The sequence below is a fragment of the Podarcis pityusensis genome, assembly GCF_964106645.2.
Source record: "Podarcis pityusensis genome assembly, chromosome: 13".
NCBI lineage: Eukaryota > Metazoa > Chordata > Lepidosauria > Squamata > Lacertidae > Podarcis > Podarcis pityusensis.
Window position 1 is genome coordinate 24,378,457 of NC_138038.1, and position 18,942 is coordinate 24,397,398.

General features: G+C 45.7%; 1 protein-coding gene across 2 annotated transcripts in view; it reads right to left on the reverse strand.

The window, feature by feature from the left end:
* Window positions 1–5,345: 5,345 nt before the first annotated feature.
* JUP (junction plakoglobin) overlaps window positions 5,346–18,942 on the reverse strand; it is a 60,420-nt gene continuing 46,823 nt past the window's right edge. For both annotated transcript variants that reach the window (XM_080978287.1, XM_080978288.1), the window contains exons 5-15: window positions 18,582–18,783; window positions 18,112–18,256; window positions 16,994–17,097; window positions 16,143–16,481; window positions 14,548–14,703; window positions 14,227–14,346; window positions 11,529–11,679; window positions 10,257–10,378; window positions 8,303–8,342; window positions 7,945–8,114; window positions 5,346–6,381 (exon numbers count right to left, since the gene is read on the reverse strand). In XM_080978287.1, the coding sequence (XP_080834413.1) occupies window positions 7,969–8,114; window positions 8,303–8,342; window positions 10,257–10,378; window positions 11,529–11,679; window positions 14,227–14,346; window positions 14,548–14,703; window positions 16,143–16,481; window positions 16,994–17,097; window positions 18,112–18,256; window positions 18,582–18,783 (1,525 nt within the window). In that variant the 3' untranslated portion in view covers window positions 5,346–6,381; window positions 7,945–7,968. The remainder of the gene's footprint in view (window positions 6,382–7,944; window positions 8,115–8,302; window positions 8,343–10,256; window positions 10,379–11,528; window positions 11,680–14,226; window positions 14,347–14,547; window positions 14,704–16,142; window positions 16,482–16,993; window positions 17,098–18,111; window positions 18,257–18,581; window positions 18,784–18,942) is intronic.

Here is an 18,942-nt window from a genome sequence, read left to right on the forward strand (position 1 = left end):
ATCCTGGAACCAGCCTTCTCAGTAGTGGCGCCCTCCCTGTGGAACGCCCTCCCATCAGATGTCAAGGAGATAAACAACTATCTGACTTTTAGAAGACATCTGAAGGCAGCCTTGTTTAGGGAAGTTGTTAATGTTTGATGTTTTATCGAGTTTTTAATAATCTGCTGGGAGCTGCCCAGAGTGGCTGGGGAGGCACAGTCAGATGGGCAGGGTATAAGTAATAAATTATTAGTATTATTATTATTATTACAGGAGGCATTCCGGTTTCTGACTGGATCCTGGAATGTCCCATTTTTTGGTCCGGCATGAGTCAGCTGGTTCCTGCAAGATATCAGGACCAAAAAAGCGAGCATGCCAATTTGGATCCCCCAGATGCTGGAAGGTATGTAATTTACTGGGCTAAGGCCCAGTTGTAATCTTGCTTTCAAGCCTGGGACGCGCCTTTAACCCAAACATGCTTTTGGAGAGCCATTCTCTTTCTCCTGATCCATCACTAGAAGGATAAAGCTCTAGGCCATTGCCCTATCTTCTCTTCCTGCCCCCCTCCTCTCTGGACAGTCTCAATTCTTATTCATCATCCTGGGCATAGGTGACCTCACAGGGTGTCCTGGGTGTGCCCACATACACCCCAATGTCCCAAAAAAACCAGGGATTCTGGTGAGGATGAATAAAAATAATGTCATTTATGAGTATGAGTTTGTGTTCAGTAAATGTTCGCCTTAGAATCCCTAGGTGCACGTGAAATGTGCTAAGCACACCTATGGTCCTGGGCATTGCTTCTGCCTGCTCCCAAGCACCCTACAGAGGGTCTCTGTTCCAGAGAGGAAAAAAAATATATTCTGGAGATAAACTTCTCAGGGTGCCAAGTGCTGCATGAAAGCACCAACATTCTGCTTTTTAAAATTCTGCTTTAACTAGGCCTGCCAGAGTTGACTGTGGGCAGGAAGGCATACAAGAGGTTTGTACTATTCACAATGTTTTGGCAGGCAGAATGGAAACTGCTTCGTTTCACCTAGGGAAAGAGAACAAGGTGATGTAAACACATACACTTATGCTCGCTTCAGGTGGGTGGCAGCACCTGCAGCCACCCAGAGAACGAGCACGTGCCCAAGTTGGGGAGCGAAAGCTCATTTCCCCAGGGGATCTCCCTGCAAGTTTAATTTCCAACCTTCTTATCGGCCGCGGAACACAAGCAGCCGGGGAGTTTTATCTGGGTCCATGAATTCCAGCATCGCACTCATGCACCATTTTAATGTTTCTCATCCACAGCACCTTATTTCTACCAGGACAACATGTTGCTCGTTCTGCCAGGAATAGTTCTCCTTCTCTGCCTTGCTGTAGCCTGATTAACAGGAACTGACAGGTCCTGTCTCCCAGGTGAGGAGAAGAATGTATTAACTGACAGGCCAGGGCAGAACAGAACAGCCAAGGCAACGAGCTGAAGTCCTGCGCAAGGCTAGAGGATGCTATTGCAGATTCGGGTTAGCAAGGTAGTCTAGGTACAGCCCCGCTAATTCAAAAACAGAACATTGTGCAAATATATTTATTACCAGCACTTTCACATTCTGCCACTCTTCACCCAAACGCAAGGCAGTGGATGTGGGACTCCCAGGCAGCGGGGCCAGCTCAGGATGGAGTTGAATCTTGCTTTGACATTAGGAATGGGGTATCTCCTCTCACCAGTTGGTTCATGAGGTCAGCTTCAAGCCAGAACCTCATGCACAGCTGGAACGAGGCATCTGTGGCTCTCCATATGTTTGCCACAATGCCAATTCCCATCAGCCCCAGCTTGCAAAGGCAATGGTGAGGGATAATAGAAAATAGTCTAGTAACATCTGGAGGACAAGCCAGTCTTGATTTACAGTGCACATTGATATGTGCCCATGTCACCCTTACTTTTCCTTTCAAGGTGAAGCTATCATCCACTGGCTTGGGATACAAGGTGGAAGAAAAAGCCATTCCTTTTAAAAAATCAAATCAAATCAAATGTAAAACACTGGAGAGCTGGGACTTTCGCACAGTCCCAGTTTTACTTGTTGGCTAGCCCAACAATTAATCAAGGACAAGAAGATTATTTAAGTGTGGATTTTAAACCCAGCTTGGAGAGTTAACCCACCTTCAACTGGGTTGCAGCATTAACGACCTACCCACTTTTAAGAAGTGGGTAACTTCTTAAAAATGTCGCCTAATTTATTCTGCAATTTATTCTGCATCCACACTAATTTGCTGGTTCTGCTACTGCTGGAAAGGAATTAAGAAAGAATGTGGGGCACCCCTCCCTCCTCAACCCTTTGAAATCTCATTGAGTCACCTGTCTGGCTCCTGACATTTCATTTCACACACATCTCTGCAGTCGTAAGAGTTGGCAGTTTGCTGTTATGTCAAAGCAGAGATTGGTATTAAGCCGAATTCTGCACTCCTGCATGACACTGATTTTTCTGTGTGCCAACAAAATTGTGGTATACTTTCGTCACTTTCATCTGACCTTGAAATCTTACTTTTTTTTTTAAGGTGTTTACATGTCTGGTTCATAAGGAATAGAATAAATAAAACTTTGTTTAGCATCATAATTATAGCATCATCTGGCATTTTTTCATAGCTGAAGAAGGAACCCCAACTACGTTCCTTCTCGTTTTTGTTACTCGTCTTGCTCGTCTCCTCCTGTTCCGTTACACCCATATCCACTCTCTGCAAAATCAAATCCCATTCATGCTAGAAAGCCGGCAGGACAGAGGGAAAGCCGTTTGATGCTGGAAAACAAGGCATGCATGGAGACAGCTTTTACTCTCCAGCTCCCTTTGATCCTAACTCCATCCTTCTGCCATGCTGCAGGGATTAAGGAGTTCACAGGATATGGAGGGGGGAAAACTTGCTCCAGCAGGCTTGAGGAATAAGGTGCACTTGGGGAGGCGGAGATAAGAAGCTGAGGAGCTGGTTGGGAGACGGGGGGAGGCTCTGCATCAGCACCCTCACGCTTAATCCCAAGAACCAGGTCACTGAATTAAGTGCAGGTAAATACCCAACCACAAAGAAGTCTGCACACACTTAACTTTGTTGTATTTGCCTCTCTTGCTCTCCTTTGTGAGCTTCTCAGCAGACAGAATGCTAGACTGCCTTGACCCCTGGGTTAATGCAGCAGAGGCACTTCAGCCCGGACACAGAGGTCCAGCTCCGAGGGCCTTCTGGCAGTTCCCTCACTGCAAGAAGTGAAGCTACAGGGAACCAGGCAGAGGGCCTTCTCGGTAGTGGCGCCTGCCATATGGAACACCCTCCCATCAGATGTCAAGGCAATATGCAACCATTTGACTTTTAGAAGACATCTGAAGGCAGTCCTGTTTAGGGAAGTTTTTCATGTTTGATGCTTTGTTGTATTTTTTTGTTGATAGCCGCCCAGAGTGGCTGGGGAAACCCAGTCAGGTGGGTGGGGTATAAATAATAAATTAATTTTTATTTTTATTATTAGCGGATGTTACCTTGTTAAACGTGGACACAGTTGCCACTCGAGTGTGGTGGTTTTTCACAGGGTAATGGCAGCTCCACGCTTTACGCAATCGTTTGCCACAAATAGCTGTTTCCGGCAGCAAACGCCACAAAAGCACAAGCAATAGCACCCCGAAACACCTGTGGTCCCCCCTGCATTTACCTGGGTGTTTGTAAAGTGTGAGCAAAAGATGTATATCCTTACTGTCTGCTAGATGTACATGTGTCTCCTCCCACCCACCCCAAAAATGCAATTGCTGGCGAAAGCATGGCGCCACTCGCACTCGCTGCTTGGAGACAGGTGTAGAGCCAGAGATTTATGCGAGGAATGTCTGGTGAAGTTTCAGAAGTCGCAGCTATATGAACAGACTGATTTCAGGGATATGGAGGTGGGACCTTCCGTGGGCGAGTAAGTTATGGGACAAAGAGCTCTGCATAATAAACTATTTTATTTTTATTTATTATATTCCTATCCACCCTTCATCAAAAGATCTCAGGGCAGAAAACTATGCCAAGCAAGCCTACCCATCTGTTCATTTGCATCCTTTGTACCGGTTTGTAGAATTCTTTCTGTGACACAGGATTTGGACAACTTTAGTGGGCAATTATGGTGTGTGGTTTAAGTGTAGCATCTAGTCCACCCATACCTGCACTGGGTGGGAGATCCAGTGTCAACATGGAAGAGTGGATAAAAGTGAAAAAAATAACCATGGCTTTTAAGGCCAGGAACAGGAAAGGGAGTGAGATGACCTTCAGCCAGCATCGCTCCGGAAATGGTGTGCAGAGACCAGAACTACAATCAAACAGATGACTTCACAGGTTGGCAGGGCACCAGGAGACTGGTTAACGTTCAACCATACTACTGCAAGGTGCAGACTGGTGTAGCAACTTTTGTTCTATATATGTGACACAATTCTTATGGGAAGCCTAAACACACAGTTTCTTCAACGGTATCCCAAGGACATCAGCAGAGCCAAGCTCTTGAACCCCATTTCCAGCATCAAGAGCTGAATCCTAAAATGCATAGTGAACGGCATGCATTTCTCTCACTGCTGCAGTCACCAAATCCTGCTTATTTTAAGGATTAACAGGCAGACCTCCCTGATACCTGGCCTTGTTAAACTCTTCCCCCTCCTTACCAACTTTACACATTTTTAATTGACAGCCTCTCCTTGGGAAGAACAGTTAACAGGGTTGGTTGGTGCAAAGGTTTATGGACAGCTGATGGAATTAAAAGTAATAAAAAAAGTCCCAGTGTGGTTTGGGCTATATGGAACTCCACCTTCAGGAAGGTAATGTTACCACTAAAGTCGATTACGTGAAAAAAGAAAATTCACATATTCCAACAGCTGCTTCTGATTCTGAAAGTTCTACTCTTGCACACCTGACGAGTTAAGCCAATGCACCCAAAAAATTATTTAACCTGCATTTAAAACCAGTTAAAGTCAGAATGTTTAGCGTGCCCCAAACCTCAATGTTGATTTATTTTTGAGAAACTCAAACTATTTACAAGCTCGCACACAAAGCGCACCATTCAGAGAGGCCCATGCTTTTTTTCATTCTCTCTCCAATAAATTTCCCCTGGCCTAATCAAGCAAGTCGATCAGCTTCCCAATATATGTATCTATTACAATCCTAGTTAGTTCTCTCTCCTCAAAGTCGCCTCTTCCACTAGGCTGTTGGGCCAACCCTACATTTCCCCAATGAAACAGGGCCTGAGCACTTATAAACTGCATCCGGGCATATTCTTCCATTGTCCTTTCTCCCTTCCTTCCACTCAGCCGTCTTCCCCTCTTCAGAATCCCAGTCTGCCACTCAGAAGCTAATGTTAACACAAAGAAATCAAGCCCATTTGCATTGCAGGGTTGGGTTTAAGTTTTTATTTGTTTTTTAAGCTTTGGTCTATACAAAAAAATCCCTTAGAGAAATAATAATAAAATCTTCTGAAGTACATTTGCAGCTACATCGATCCCTTTTCCAGTGGAAGCCTTAAGCCATCACATTGAGAGAGCTGCTTTTAAAAATGCATTAGAAGGAGGAAGAGGCTTGGGGGTTGGGGGAGGGGGGAGGAGGAAGAGAAACACGCCAATCACCAGGAAGGGTGGGGGGAGGGGAGGAGAGAGGAAAAGGAGGACAACTCAGGGTTAAAAATGTGCAAGAGATGGTCAGTAGAAGGACAGCTTTCTTAAAATGGTTAGTTGTTCCTCTTTGCAGGAGGGCTTAAGAGATTCTTCAGCTGGGGCGCCAAAGCCCACAGAGACATTTGTCAAGGGCTAAAAAACAAATGAAGACGCTGGGAAATGCAAAGCTGTTCGTTTCTTGGCAAACTCTCACGCCCATTGGCTGCTCTTTATTTAAAAATAAAACCCAGAAAGTTAAAAAAAAAAGTAGAAGAGAGAAAGGGGAAATTGTTTTCTTCACTTCCTAGCCGACAACGCATTAGAAGTACAAACAAGGGAGAATATATATATATATCTAAAATGGCAAAGAGTTAGTTTTGCACCACAAATGGCTGGGGTGAGGGGAGTTTGTGTGTGTGTGTGTGCTTGAAAAATACTCGTATAAGGACCCAATGGCAGTTTTGAGAATGCTTCCCAGATTTAGGGAAAGTTTGGTGAAGCGGCAGAGGGGATAAACGGGAGAGGTTGATTAAAGTCGGGGGGAAAGGAGCTGACTGCCGATAAAAAGTTATTACAAGATTGTTAGAAGCAGTCCTGGGTAGGGGGGTCTGGGGGGAAGGTCTTTCCCATAGGCCCACAGGAGGGGGAAATGGTTTCGTTTTAGAAAATAAAACCTCCTCGCAGGGAAAGGAAGAGTTTGTCATCTTTCTCAGGCACTTCTGTCTCCCAAGTGCCCCGGAGTTGAGCACTGAGGCTGCCCTCTTCTGTGTTAAGAAAACATCTGTGGAGCAAGAGAAAGGGGGGGGGGAGAGAAGGGCATGTCAGATTTGCAAGATACAAAGAACTCAGCAATGCTAGAGAGCACGTCTCTGTTTGTGATATAGGAAGCTGCTTTATATATCAGGGTCAAACTGCTTGGTCCATCAAGCCCAGTAGCCTTGTCTGATGACCAAAAGGTCTCTTGCTTCCTTGTCAATTGAGTAGCAACCTCCATTTTTGCCAGGAAGACAGTTTGGCAGTCAAGTTATCAAGAACAACCCCTTTTGTTTTTAGGCACTGGCAAATTTCTAGATCTCAGGCGCAAAGATTTCTCTCTCTTTCGGAATAGCCGTTCCACCAGTAGGTGTTGAAAATAAGCAACTCTGGAGGCAACACAATGGGAGAACTTTTGGACAAATTTGCAAAGGACTTGTCTACTAATGAGCATTAGCCACAGCAGCCAAAAGTGAAACAGCAGTATTTATTTCTCTTCGTACTAGAAGCTAGGGACAAGTCGCAGGAGCCCTACCATGTCTTAGAGGGGCAACTGGATGGAGGCTGCTGGGAGATAAATGGTTGGAGCAGGCGGACATTTGGTCTGACCCAACAAAATATTCTGCTTGTAGCAAACCTGCAAAGCTTTATTTTGTCTAGGAATTGGGGGTGGGGAGAGACCACCAAACAAAGGCCATGCTTGGATACCATGACAGGAAACAAGCCAAGGCTCCCCCTCCTTTCTTCTCCCCTCCAGCATAGCCAGCAGGATCTTGAAAGCTGTTCCTTCCAATTTCAGTTAACCACAGTTTAGTGTTACATCCGAATCCTAACAACTGCGGCTAACGTTTGACCAAGGTTTGCAGAGCAAGCCAAGTTTCATGTGCCACATTTGGAAGCTGACTTGTTTCAAACATATGATAGTCAATGTCATTTACCGTATTTTTCACTCTATAAGACGCACAAGACCATAAGACGCACCTAGTTTTTGGAGGAGGAAAACAAGAAAAAAAATATTCTGAATCTCAGAAGCCAGAACAACAAGAGGGATCGCTGCACAGCGAAAGCAGTGATCCCTCTTGCTGTTCTGGCTTCTGGGATAGCTGCACAGCCTGCATTCACTCCATAAGACGCACACACATTTCCCCTTACTTTTTAGGAGGGAAAAAGTTAGTCTTATAGAGCAAAAAATACGGTAGTTTCTTGGTTCAGAAGACACAACATGCTACGGTTAAGCAAAAACTTCAAACTTCTTGCTGCGGTTGCACAGGAGAAAAATGGTGTGTGTGAGTGAGTCTAGACGAATTCTCATTTACCATGCCATTTGAACTGGGCTTAAAAATTAATCCTCGTGTCTCCCTTGATTTTAGCTCAGGATTTTCTCCAGGCCTCTCTAGAGAAATCACACCTGCAGGTTATCAATTTTCATTTGGAGCAGAGAAAACACAACAACAGAGAGTCATTTTTGCAGGCAAATAAAAAGGGCGCAGAGTGTTTGTTCCCCCAGGAACAAGCATACTGTCTCCATTCTCTGTTGGATTTTGATTCAACTCACTGTCCGGTTCCAAAATGCATCTGGAGATGCTCTTACCTTGAGCCCTGCCCAAAGAGCACCTTAGGAAAGAACATGGTCCGGGTAAGCGCCCCGCACGCCATCACTGTACGCATCCATGGGATAGTCCCCGTCCATGTCCATGTCCATATGCATAGGATCCATGGGGATGTCGGAGGGGTACATGCTGCGGTAACCTCCATCCAGCTCTATTGCAACGGAAAAGGAGAAGGTCCCATGTGCTTAAATGTTATAGGAGAGCAGGCAGTGAAGGCTGGTCTTTTGATGAAAGTTGGGCAGTGCCTCACCAAGCTTCCTTTGCTCTGAGCCAGCTCCCACCTCCCCACCTCCTAGAAATTGGGACCTGGGGACAGGAAGGCTGGCAGCTCGTACTTACCATCTGCGTATGGCTCATGAATGGGTATCATGCTCTGGGCCTGTGGAGAAGAGACAGATGTTCACACAACATGGTAGCAGAAGCCTTGCTGAGACCACAAGTTAACCCAAAGATGCTCTTGGGGTATTCTAAACTCAGGTTTCCCATGGCAACCTCAGGACAACCACTTTGTGGGCCAGTATCTTCTTTAGCTGAGTTTGTGCCACTGAGAGAGCTGCAAACATCTGGGTTGCCCGTGCCCAGAAACCAGGGTGGGAGTGGATTCCCTGGATCCACAAATGCTTGATGAGAGAAAACCCAGTCTGCTGAACTCCTAGCCCATGAGTAAGTGACCATCCCAAAACCAGAGTTGATGGGATACAGCAGAGGTGGGGAACTTGTGCCCTCCAGATGGGATTCCAACTCCCATCAGCCCCAGATGGCTGGTCAATGATCAGGCATGATGGGTGTAACATAGAGAGACACAGGCTTTTCTGTCCCGGGGTAGAGGCTTGGAGGCTATACTTGCTAAGCAAGTGGTCCACCATGAGCAGGCCTCTCTGACTGTTTTTAATGTACTGTTACTCCCTTTGGCCACTTTGACCATTTTCAAATTATTCATGCAAGTGAAGCTCTCTAAAATGATTCCAACCACTGTCCTGAACTTGGCCAATCAGGTTTAGATTGTTCGCCAGGCAGAAAAAAACACATTAACTTTAGTGGGTAACAAAACACGGAAACAAGAGCTTCAGGGAAAGGATGATGACAACAGGTCACTGGACGCCACCAAACAATGGGTTGGGCAAACATCAAACATCCAACTAGGTTATTTTAAGGAAGTTGGGTACATTCAAGATCACATGGGATGCTGACCAGGGTATTTTATGTCTTGCCGCTGGCCCATGTGAAGTGAGGGCTGATTCACATGTCATACAGGCAGCTATGGCTGCATGGCCTAGCATTTTAGTTTCTAATCAAGAGCAGGTGCCAAACTGATTGGAGCAGTGAAGCAGTTTGGTGGAGGGAAAGGAGAGGAGGGCAAGCCTTTTACTCTCATGCTGTTCTCCTGATGGAAATTGCTCCCACAGGCGCCATTTGTCCTGGAGGAGAGCACCCAACACCCCTCCCTCCCGAAACCACTGCTGGACTTAATTTAAAAATAAATAAATAAATCGCTAGATCGAAAGGTAGTTTCCTGGGAAATGTGTTCTTTGGTCCCAAGAGTGATGCAGGAACAAATATAGGTTTTCCTAGAACACAGCTGGAACAACACTGCTATGGTGGGAGTCACCTCATGAGGCGATTGTCTTGGGCCAAACACAAGTTAAATTTTGAACCCTTGTCCAAGGCTGTTAACACCACTGAACATGAAGAGGTGGGGCATTTCTCTCTCTCTAATAACACTGCTTGAAGCAGGGTCCCTGCAACAGGCAAAGGGTTTGTCTTGATGACCCAGTAACCCCTTCCGGTTCTCTTATGACCAATTACCGTATTTTTCCGTGTATAAGTCTAGGTCCCCCCCCAAAAAAAAATAATGTCAAAAATTTGGGGGCATCTTATACACAGTGTCTTATACACGGATAGTAAAATACACATATTTTTTCTTAAATCAGAGTCCCCAAAAATAGGGGGTGTCTTATAGACGAAAAAATACGGTATGTTAGGACCAAATTGCACAAGTATGAAGTGAGATTCAGGTGCCTGAGATTCCAAAATATCTTCAAGTTTTGAATGCTGTGGGGTAGTTTATTCCTAAAGTCCCAATACTGAATGTTATAACACTACCATCAACTTTAAGTACTCTGCGCACCTTGATTTTCCAGAAGTCATTCATCAAATGTCCAAAATAAGAATATACATTTTGCAAGCAAACTGAAGGTGAGTAAGAAGACTGGGGGAAGGTGGGGGGCAAGGTCTGCTCTGGCTCCAAGTTGTCACACTAGCCCTTCCCTGCCAAAACATTATAGACACTCACTGCTTCCCAAGCGGCAGGATCGTGTTTGAAGAGTGAATTGGTAAGTTCTACAGAGACGCGTTTCCGATAGTCCGGGTTCTTGTCTTCCGAGATGCGGAACAGCACAGCTGCTGCGTATGTAGCTGGAGGGAGAGAGGGGGTGAAATCAAGAGGCCCTTTAGCAAATCTCCCATTTTGTTAACACCTATGTTGGCAATGGCTGTGTTTTACCACCTTGGTGGATGTTATTCCTTTTTAATTTTCTCGGCTTCCTTTTCCTTTGCCTCATCTATCCTTGCTAGAAAAGCCCAGTGAATCCGAGAACTGCCTTCAATGTCTGCTACATCACATCAGTAGCTCACAGGCATTTTGCAACCAATATCCTTTCTTCATCTGACTTTTCAGCCAGCTGACTGTCATAAAATACACACCCTCATACTCTGTACTATTCACTGTCAAATTTCTATTGCTCAGTTCATGAGGTCACCCAGCTAAATCCTTGCATAACTCCTGGATCCTTTATCGCATTAAAAAGATCACTGGTCACCAACAAGTCTCTTCCAATTTTTATCTCCAACGAAAATAGTGAATAAAATAGGACTGGACCAGACCATGGAACAACTTTCATCAGTTGTTTTTCTCCAAGCTGGACATGTTCCCAGAGAAAAAACGTTGGCTGTATTCAGGCTTCACACTAAGCCATAGTTTAGTGCAATGTGAACAATAACTATAGCTTGTTTGTAATAAGCCAACTTGAAATCATTGCTTCAGTTAATACTAACCACAATACCATGTTTGGACAAAAGGAAGCAGTTATGCAAAAGCTGAAGTGAAAGCTTCCAAACCTTTTCCTCCCAGCAACTCAGAAGGAGGATGAGAGAAAGGGGAGCATGCAATCTAAGGCTTGCTGGAATTTGTTTGGCCCTGTCTGTGTCGTGCTAAACTACGGACGAGCTTGAGCTCCAACACAGTCCTTGTTCATCTTTCTTTTAATGGATTCCATTTCACTGGAAAAGTCAAATGCTGCATTTTCCTTTCTCAGAGAGGAAACAGTTGCCTGCTTGGAATCACTTAACTCTGAGTAAGCCCATGCTGCCTTTTATATACAAACCCCAAACCATTTGCCACTCTCACACATTTAATCACTCTTGTAATGTTTGTTCTAACGCATCAACACTAGGTAATTAAGCTAATTGAACTGTTGAATGGAGGAAGCTGGAGCATGCAACAGCAAAGGGAACCACACAGAACTCTGTATCTTAGAGGGAGAAATGCGCGCACACAGCCTATTACCTGTGCCTTCATTCCGGGAGTGGAGGAGCTCCATCAGCGGTGCTGAGGCCCCCTCTGCGTCAATGGCGTCAGCTGCTTCCTTATCTTGCGCCAGTTCACACAGAACACCAGCTGCCACACGCTGGATGTTTTCCACTGGAGAGTACAGGAGCTGCGGTCAGGGGGGAAGCGAACAAAGGCAGGAAGTGTAAGCAAGAGAATGTTTTCTATTTCATTCCGTTTTGCTCCCTGCCCTTCCTCAACGTTCCTTGTGTATCGTGTCCCTGCTAGCAAAGGACTACGAAACCCTACTTTACGTACAATGCCTAGGTGCGGTGGGTGCATGGCAAACATTCAATTGTTGTTGTTATTAAATGGCAAGAACACACACACACAAAAAAAAACCTGATTCAAGCCAAACTACACAAGCAAGATAGGGAGATGAGCAAGGCCTTGAGAATACAGGTGATGCTAGGTACCAACGGTACCTAACTCCTACTAAATTAACAAAAATATATAGAACAGCTACAAATATCAGCTGGAAATGCAGAGAAAGAAGGCGCATCCTACCATATGTGGTGGACGTGCAAGATAACGAAAGCATATTGGGAAATGATTTATAATGAGTTGAAAAAAAGTTTAAAATAACTTTTGTAAAAAAAGAAGCAGCTTTTTTATTAGGAATGTTAGGTCCAGAAATACCAAAGGAGCAGAAAAGACTGTTTATGTACGCAGCGAGGCTACTTCTGGCCCAGAGACGGAAGGAAGACAAAGTCCCTACTAGAGAAGAATGGTTAACAAAGATGACAGACTATGCCAAAATGGCAAAAATGACTGGGAAGATCAGAAACCAAGAAGACAACAAATTCAATGAAGAATGGGGGAAATTTATAAGCTATTTAGAAGAACACTATAAACGATTAAAAACATTGGCAGGATTTTAACAACACTTGCAATGTATCAAGAACTATGGTAACAATTGAGTTTTAAGGAAATACAGAGAACATTATACGATGCAGTTGAAAAAAGAATACCGTATTTTTCGCTCCATAGGACGCACCTGACCAAAAGACACACCAAGTTTTTAGAGCAGGAAAATAAGAAGAAAAAAATCTGACTCAAATGTTGTACTAAACTATTTAAAACAGCAAAGTGTGTGGCTCCTGTCCACTTTGCTGCTTTAAAGCGAGCCACGGTATATAATGAAGAGAATGGAAAAAGGACAGACATTCCATTATAATGTAGCTGTTTTCATTATCACTGGGAAGTCAGTATTGGCAGCAGTCACAAAAACTAAAATTTGAGCATTTTACTGTTATTAATCAAGAATATTAATAGTCAGGGAGAGAAACCAGGGCTGTGCAAATGAGAAGTGTTTGGAGTATGGAGGAACAGCAAAGAGATCAAATGATTGTGCTCCAGTTCCTAAATCTCTGAAGTTTTCTCAAAACAGGCATGGTTGTTTTGAAAGGAAGATTCAAAATGGGGTTACTCAGCAAAGAACAGAGGAGGAAAAGAGGGCAGATAAATAGCTTCCATTCAATAACAAGAGAACACAATGTTTTTGGTTTGGTATATAGGTGGACTGTACTTGTAAGAATTTGTATAATAAATTATAGATTTGGAGTGGAATATCAGTGCCTCTTTTCAGCAATAAAGATTAGCTGCTAGGAACATGGTCCACACACAAACACACAGGATGTCCGGTTATAGTTGTGTAGTTTAAACTGTTCCTGAGCCAGATGCCTGCTCGGTTCTAGCTGAACTCACTATTACTGGTTTGTGGAGATGCTTTGCATGTATTTATGACTATTTCTGCAAAACTGCTACTTGAAGAAATCCCCAAACTTAATATTTTTAAACTTCAAATGGAGCTCAGAATCCAGTTAGGCAATCCTTTGCAGTTGAATTAGGAGGCACTGAGAGACAGCAATTTGCTGCTCCCCACCCCCACCCCCACCCCCACCGAGCACACCAGGAGCACACAGCCTTCCCTCTGCTTGCAAACCTTGTCAGAGCTTCAGGGGAAAGCAAAGGCTGTAGGCAGAGCAGTGTGGCTCCTCCCCCCCCCAAAGAGCACCCCAGGAGCGCGGGGCAAAGGCGCACAGCCTTCCCTCTGCTTGCAAACCTTGTCAGAGCTTCAGGGGAAAGCAGAGGCTGCCGGCAGAGCACCGTGGCTCCTCCCCCCACCCCCGAAGAGTGCCCCAGCAGCGCAGGGCAACAGCGATTTGGCTCAGGGACCACACATTCGCTCCATAAGACGCACAGACATTTTCCCTTCCTTTTTAGGAGGGAAAAAGTGCGTCCAATGGTGCGAAAAATACGGTAACTATGGAACCCGTGAAGGGAACTCTAGGGATTCAGAGAATCCTATTTGTATATGACCATGATTTATATATGAATGCAAATGTTAAAAGTGAAACCAAATAAAAAATATTTTTTTGAAAGGAGAATACAGGTGGTGCTTTCAAAGGACCTTATGATTACATCACCCAAGTATCCTGCCTTTCTTTTGAGGAAGTTAGAATGGAAATGGAAGTTAGAATGCAGGAAACACTAGGCTGAGATGGGGGGGTGGGCAATTTGGACAAGAGCCACCAAGAAAGCTTCATGGGGATTTGCTTCTCTCTGCTCCAAGTCTAGTTTACCCGACTCAAGGGTGCCAAGTCCCACCCACACATCCCTATGGCATTCCTCCCCTCCTCTTGGATGCGCCCACCTGCACAAAGAGCGGGATGGTGTTCAGGCGGAAGATCTCCATTCGGTTCATGGGGTCGCGAGCCAAGATGTGCAATGCCCCCGTACAGCCTTCCACGATCTCCTCCATCTTTACCCCATCCTGAAGGAGAAAGAAATCTGTTAGGGGCTGGATATGCAGAGCAGCCTGCTCCTTGGCTTGCACCCCACGTTATTGCTACACTGAAGGTAACTATTGCTCCAGAGGTGCAAAATGAAACGAAAACAGGGACCAGCTGTATTAAGGGGGCTTTCAGTCAGCTAGGTTCCCATGCCCAAGCCAGAACCCTCCATGGCCTCTCACCGTGTAGGGCTGCTGTGTGCCGGCGGCTGCGTGGCGCTGGGCGTCTTGGTGAGCCTTCACCAGCAGCTGAACCAGGCGCGGGATGACGGCGGCTTCCTGCAAGGGGGCGTGGTTGGCTGGGCACAAAGCCAGGTTGCGGATGAGGCCGATGGTAGCCTATGAGCATGGAGAAGGAGGAAAGAGGCACACCTTGAGGACGCTGGCCAAGGGCAAAACCAGGTAGTTCTGCAAGGTGCTGGTGTTCGCCATCCCTACCCCACCCTTGGCATTTGAAGTCAGAAAACAGAGCAGAAAAATGCAGTCCCTGTGCCTTTGCTCCAATTAATACCAAACACAAGAGCACCACTGGATTAGGCTAGCCAACAGAGCAATTCCTCTCTCTCATACCCACCAACCCCCTTCCCTCAACCTTCTTCCAGGAGGAAGACTCTCTTCTCCCATCTGCACCTAGAGACCCCATGCCTGCTATAAGATCATATAAGGGAAAAGCACCACGTCCTTCAGCACTTGCGTCATCTAAGCAATCGGCACAACCAGCATGAAAGGTTGGCTGGTGTTATTCATCACCCCCATATTACAGAGGAGGCTGCTCTGTCGAAGGCTGCCCAATTATCTTGCAGCTGAGCTGCAATTTGGAAGCAAAGCCTTCCTAGCGAACAGGTAAATGCACTTAGCCACTGCGGTATACCAACTTGGACATCTAAGCAGATTGCTCCCATCGTTCCTACATCCACAGCATCATTCCCCAGCACACAAATTCAAATTCCACAGTGCGGCAAAGAGCCCCCTGTAGCTTAGCTGAAAGTAGTATTAGGCGGGCTGTACCACCTTAATGGAGACCATGTGATTTTGAATTATAAACCCAATACATGGAATCTAACAAAGGGACAATATGAATTGACTCTCTGCACCCTTACTGCGGCAAAAAGTCGGGTATTGATGAACTGGAAAAATAAAAATGCAGCTCCCTTCCACAATTAGATTGAAGATAAGTACAAACTCACTACACATGAACAGGTTGGGTAGAAACATAAACTTGCCATGGACAAAATCAACAATATAAATACCGTAATAGGTTATGGTCTGGTTAACTACAATAACCATTTCTTGTAATGTATGCAAATCCCCCACTCCCACTCTGTTTTGTTTTCTACATCGGTGCTGCTTCTTTTTCTTCTTCTTCTTCTTTTACGTCTTATCTTCCTCTGTGCACTTGTGATTACGTACTTTTTAAACTTTCAATAAAGAAAAAATGATATTTTAAAAATATTGGAGACCCATGTGATCAAATGCTCTCTGGTGTTGATGAAACCTCTTGGCACAGTCAAGAGAGAAGCGCATAGGAGAAAGCTAAACTAATACAATCCCTAATACAGTAGCTTTCCGTGATGGTCAGAGAGTTTCTGACATGGAGAAAGATTTAACCATGATCGCCCTTTCTGACGTGGCACAGCCTCCTAGGACTGTGCTAGACTGTTTCCCTGAACATGTGAAAAGCCACTGCTTTAGCAATCTGAGCCTGATACGGTTGAAGTAATGTACACTATGTATGTATATGCATAACTGCTCAGCCAATGGCCTCCCTCCACTCATACCTTGATCAACGGCCACTGATTGGGCTGGTTAAGCAGCTTGACGATGGCGGGGATGCCATAGTTCAGCCGCACGGAATTCTGGGCCATCTCAGCCTCTGGGTGCCGGCTGGTGAGGTGCCTCAGAGCACAGACAGCCGGCTCGGTGATATCCTCTTTGTCTCCCGCCCGGAGGATGGTGTGTATCAGGGCTTCCACTCCATTCGACTGGGTGACCAGGGTCTTGTTCTTGCTGTTGTTGCAGGTCAAGTTGGAGAGGGTGCCTGTGGCACAGGTCAGCACGTTGATGTCGTCCGAACTCAACTGGTTCACCAGGATCTTCAGGACACCATCAAGACCCTCCTGTGGGTGGGATAGAAAAGGTCATGAGATGACACCACGGGGCCAGACAATTTTGTTAAAGGGAAGAAAGGAGTGTGGGGAGAAGTATTCCAACATGTTTGTCTCTCAAACTCCCCTTTCTCAAACAGGAGTGTCATGAAATTTTGCTACAACCTCTCCAGATCAGAAGCTAGCTAGACCCTAAGGCCAGGGTCGTCTGCTGGAATCCCCTAAGCCAAATATGGCCACAGAGGAATGTCACTTGGCCCCCTAGTTGCTAACGCAAGAGCAAAAAAGAGGAGTGAAGGATCATCGAGGCTTTTCCGCAGCCCTTTGGGGATGGAGCCTTGCCCTATTCCCCACTCCTCCACTCCCTTCTCCAAGTGATCCTCCAACAGAAGCAGATTACTGGTCATGACTCTGCAACTATTAGGCACAATTACTGGGTGGGGCTTACGCGTGGTTCAAATTAAAGGTGCCCGTGGAAAATAGACTGCTGCAGAATGCATGAGGCCCTGCCCAGTCTTGCTCACCTGCTTTGTGGCCACATCTGAGAGGTTCCTCAGAGTCCACAGGCAGTTCTGCACAAGCCTTGGGCTGGAGCTGGTCAGGTGCTTTCCCAGAGCTTGCATGCCTCCTGTTGGGATGTGTTGGGGGGCGGGGAGAGGAAGAAGAAGAAGAAAAGAGATATAAAATTGTAATTTATTTATTTTTACTTTGGTTACTTGGACAAGCAGGAGTGTGTGTCCAAACAGTGTTAAACCACCACTAAATAACTAGCATTTAAACCCTGTCTTTCCTCCTGGAAAGGAAGCTGGATGTAGCTCACAGAACAGCTGCAGCAATGCTATCATGCACGGCACAAACTGCCAAGACAAGCTGCGAGAGGGAGTCCGACAGCTCTAATTAATGTTTTGCGGGTTGATATATATAATGAAGCAACACTAAGAGCATTTCCTTGACACAAATCTTTGTTGTGTGTTCAAGACTATGCTCAAGAGGAAGTCCGATCACTGCTTTTTTCAATTATACAGGTAAGGAAACCAAGGCTAGCGAAGTGACTTGCCAAATGCTGCATTATGTTAAAATCCTTACAATAACCAGGCACCGTACACAAGTAAGAAGTCAGGTCCTGCCCACAGGGGCTTAGGATTTAAGAATGTGGAAGGCAAAGATCTTGTTCAAGTTCTAAGTCTAACTCTTTTAGCACTAGACGGTGGTGTGATGTTCTTTGCTTACTAGTAGAATGACCGTGCACAGGTCTTACTGTAACTGAAAGGCTAGCTATTTGCCCAGTCTATAGCAAAGATGAAACAACGATGGTGTTCCCCTGATCAGTGCCTGGGAAACCCCACTTGCAAGACCCATGGTTGCTCTGAGCTTTTAAAGAAACAGTATCCTCTAATCAATTTGTACATGCTGAACTAGTTCCTGGGAAGGTACTGAAAGCTGAGCATTCCTGTATCGCTTTGCACGTTCTCAAATGCAAAGTGCAAATTTAGGGAACATACTTTGCACAGTTAATGAAGAGAACCAATTGCCACAGCGCACTCTTGAGGCATCAGCTGCTGAAGATGGCAAAGTGTGACGCCAGATGAACCACCCCTTTTCCAGACTCCTAACAAAGCGTTCCACCACTGTAACCACTCACCGGCTTCCACGATGGCTGGCTTGTTGCTGGGGCAGACGGAAAGGACCTTGAGGACGCGGCTGGTGGTCCACAGCAGTTTCTCATATGAGTAGCTGCGCATAATCTGAACAAGGGCTTGGGGGCCTCCGTTGGCCAGGATGATGAGCTACAGAAGAAAACACACAGAGCGATGATCTCCTGCTTCTCTGGGCGTGCACAGAGAATGGCACCTGTCCATTCAATTGTTTTCCCAGATCTTAGGGCATGTTTTCTCCATTTCATCCTCCCCCCCCCAAGCCCATGAAATGTAGCCTTTTCCTTGCTGTTTGTAGACAGAACTGACGCAACCCAAACTCAAACATGAGTAGGGAAGACTTGATTATATTTTGAGCACCAATTCAGGCCCTATGTTACTGGATCCCAGGGTCTCTCCTGCTCTGCACTCCATGTAAGAGAAGCATCCTAGTTTAGTGGCACGGCTCCCCCTTTACCTTGCTTTCCTGGTTCCCATAGGCAAGCAGCTGCAGGCAGTCGGTGGTGATGGCAAGAAATTTTGGGTTGTTCTTGGTCAGCAGGGGAACCATCTTCTGAAGGCCATCTGCCAGGCGCACGGCCATCTTGGCACCTTCCTGGTACAGCAGCAGGTTGTGAAGGGTGGTGATGGCATAAAACAGGACTGACTCCACGGGAGAGCTGTGCGTCAAGGGGTGGGAAACATTGGAAGACAAAAAATTCTATTATTTGAATTCCCAGCCAAAGGGGGTCAAGACAGGCAATGATTCATACATGAACTGCAGTGGAAAAAGAGTGGGACTCACTGAACATACTTAAAGCCCGCTGGCTTAGCAGTCA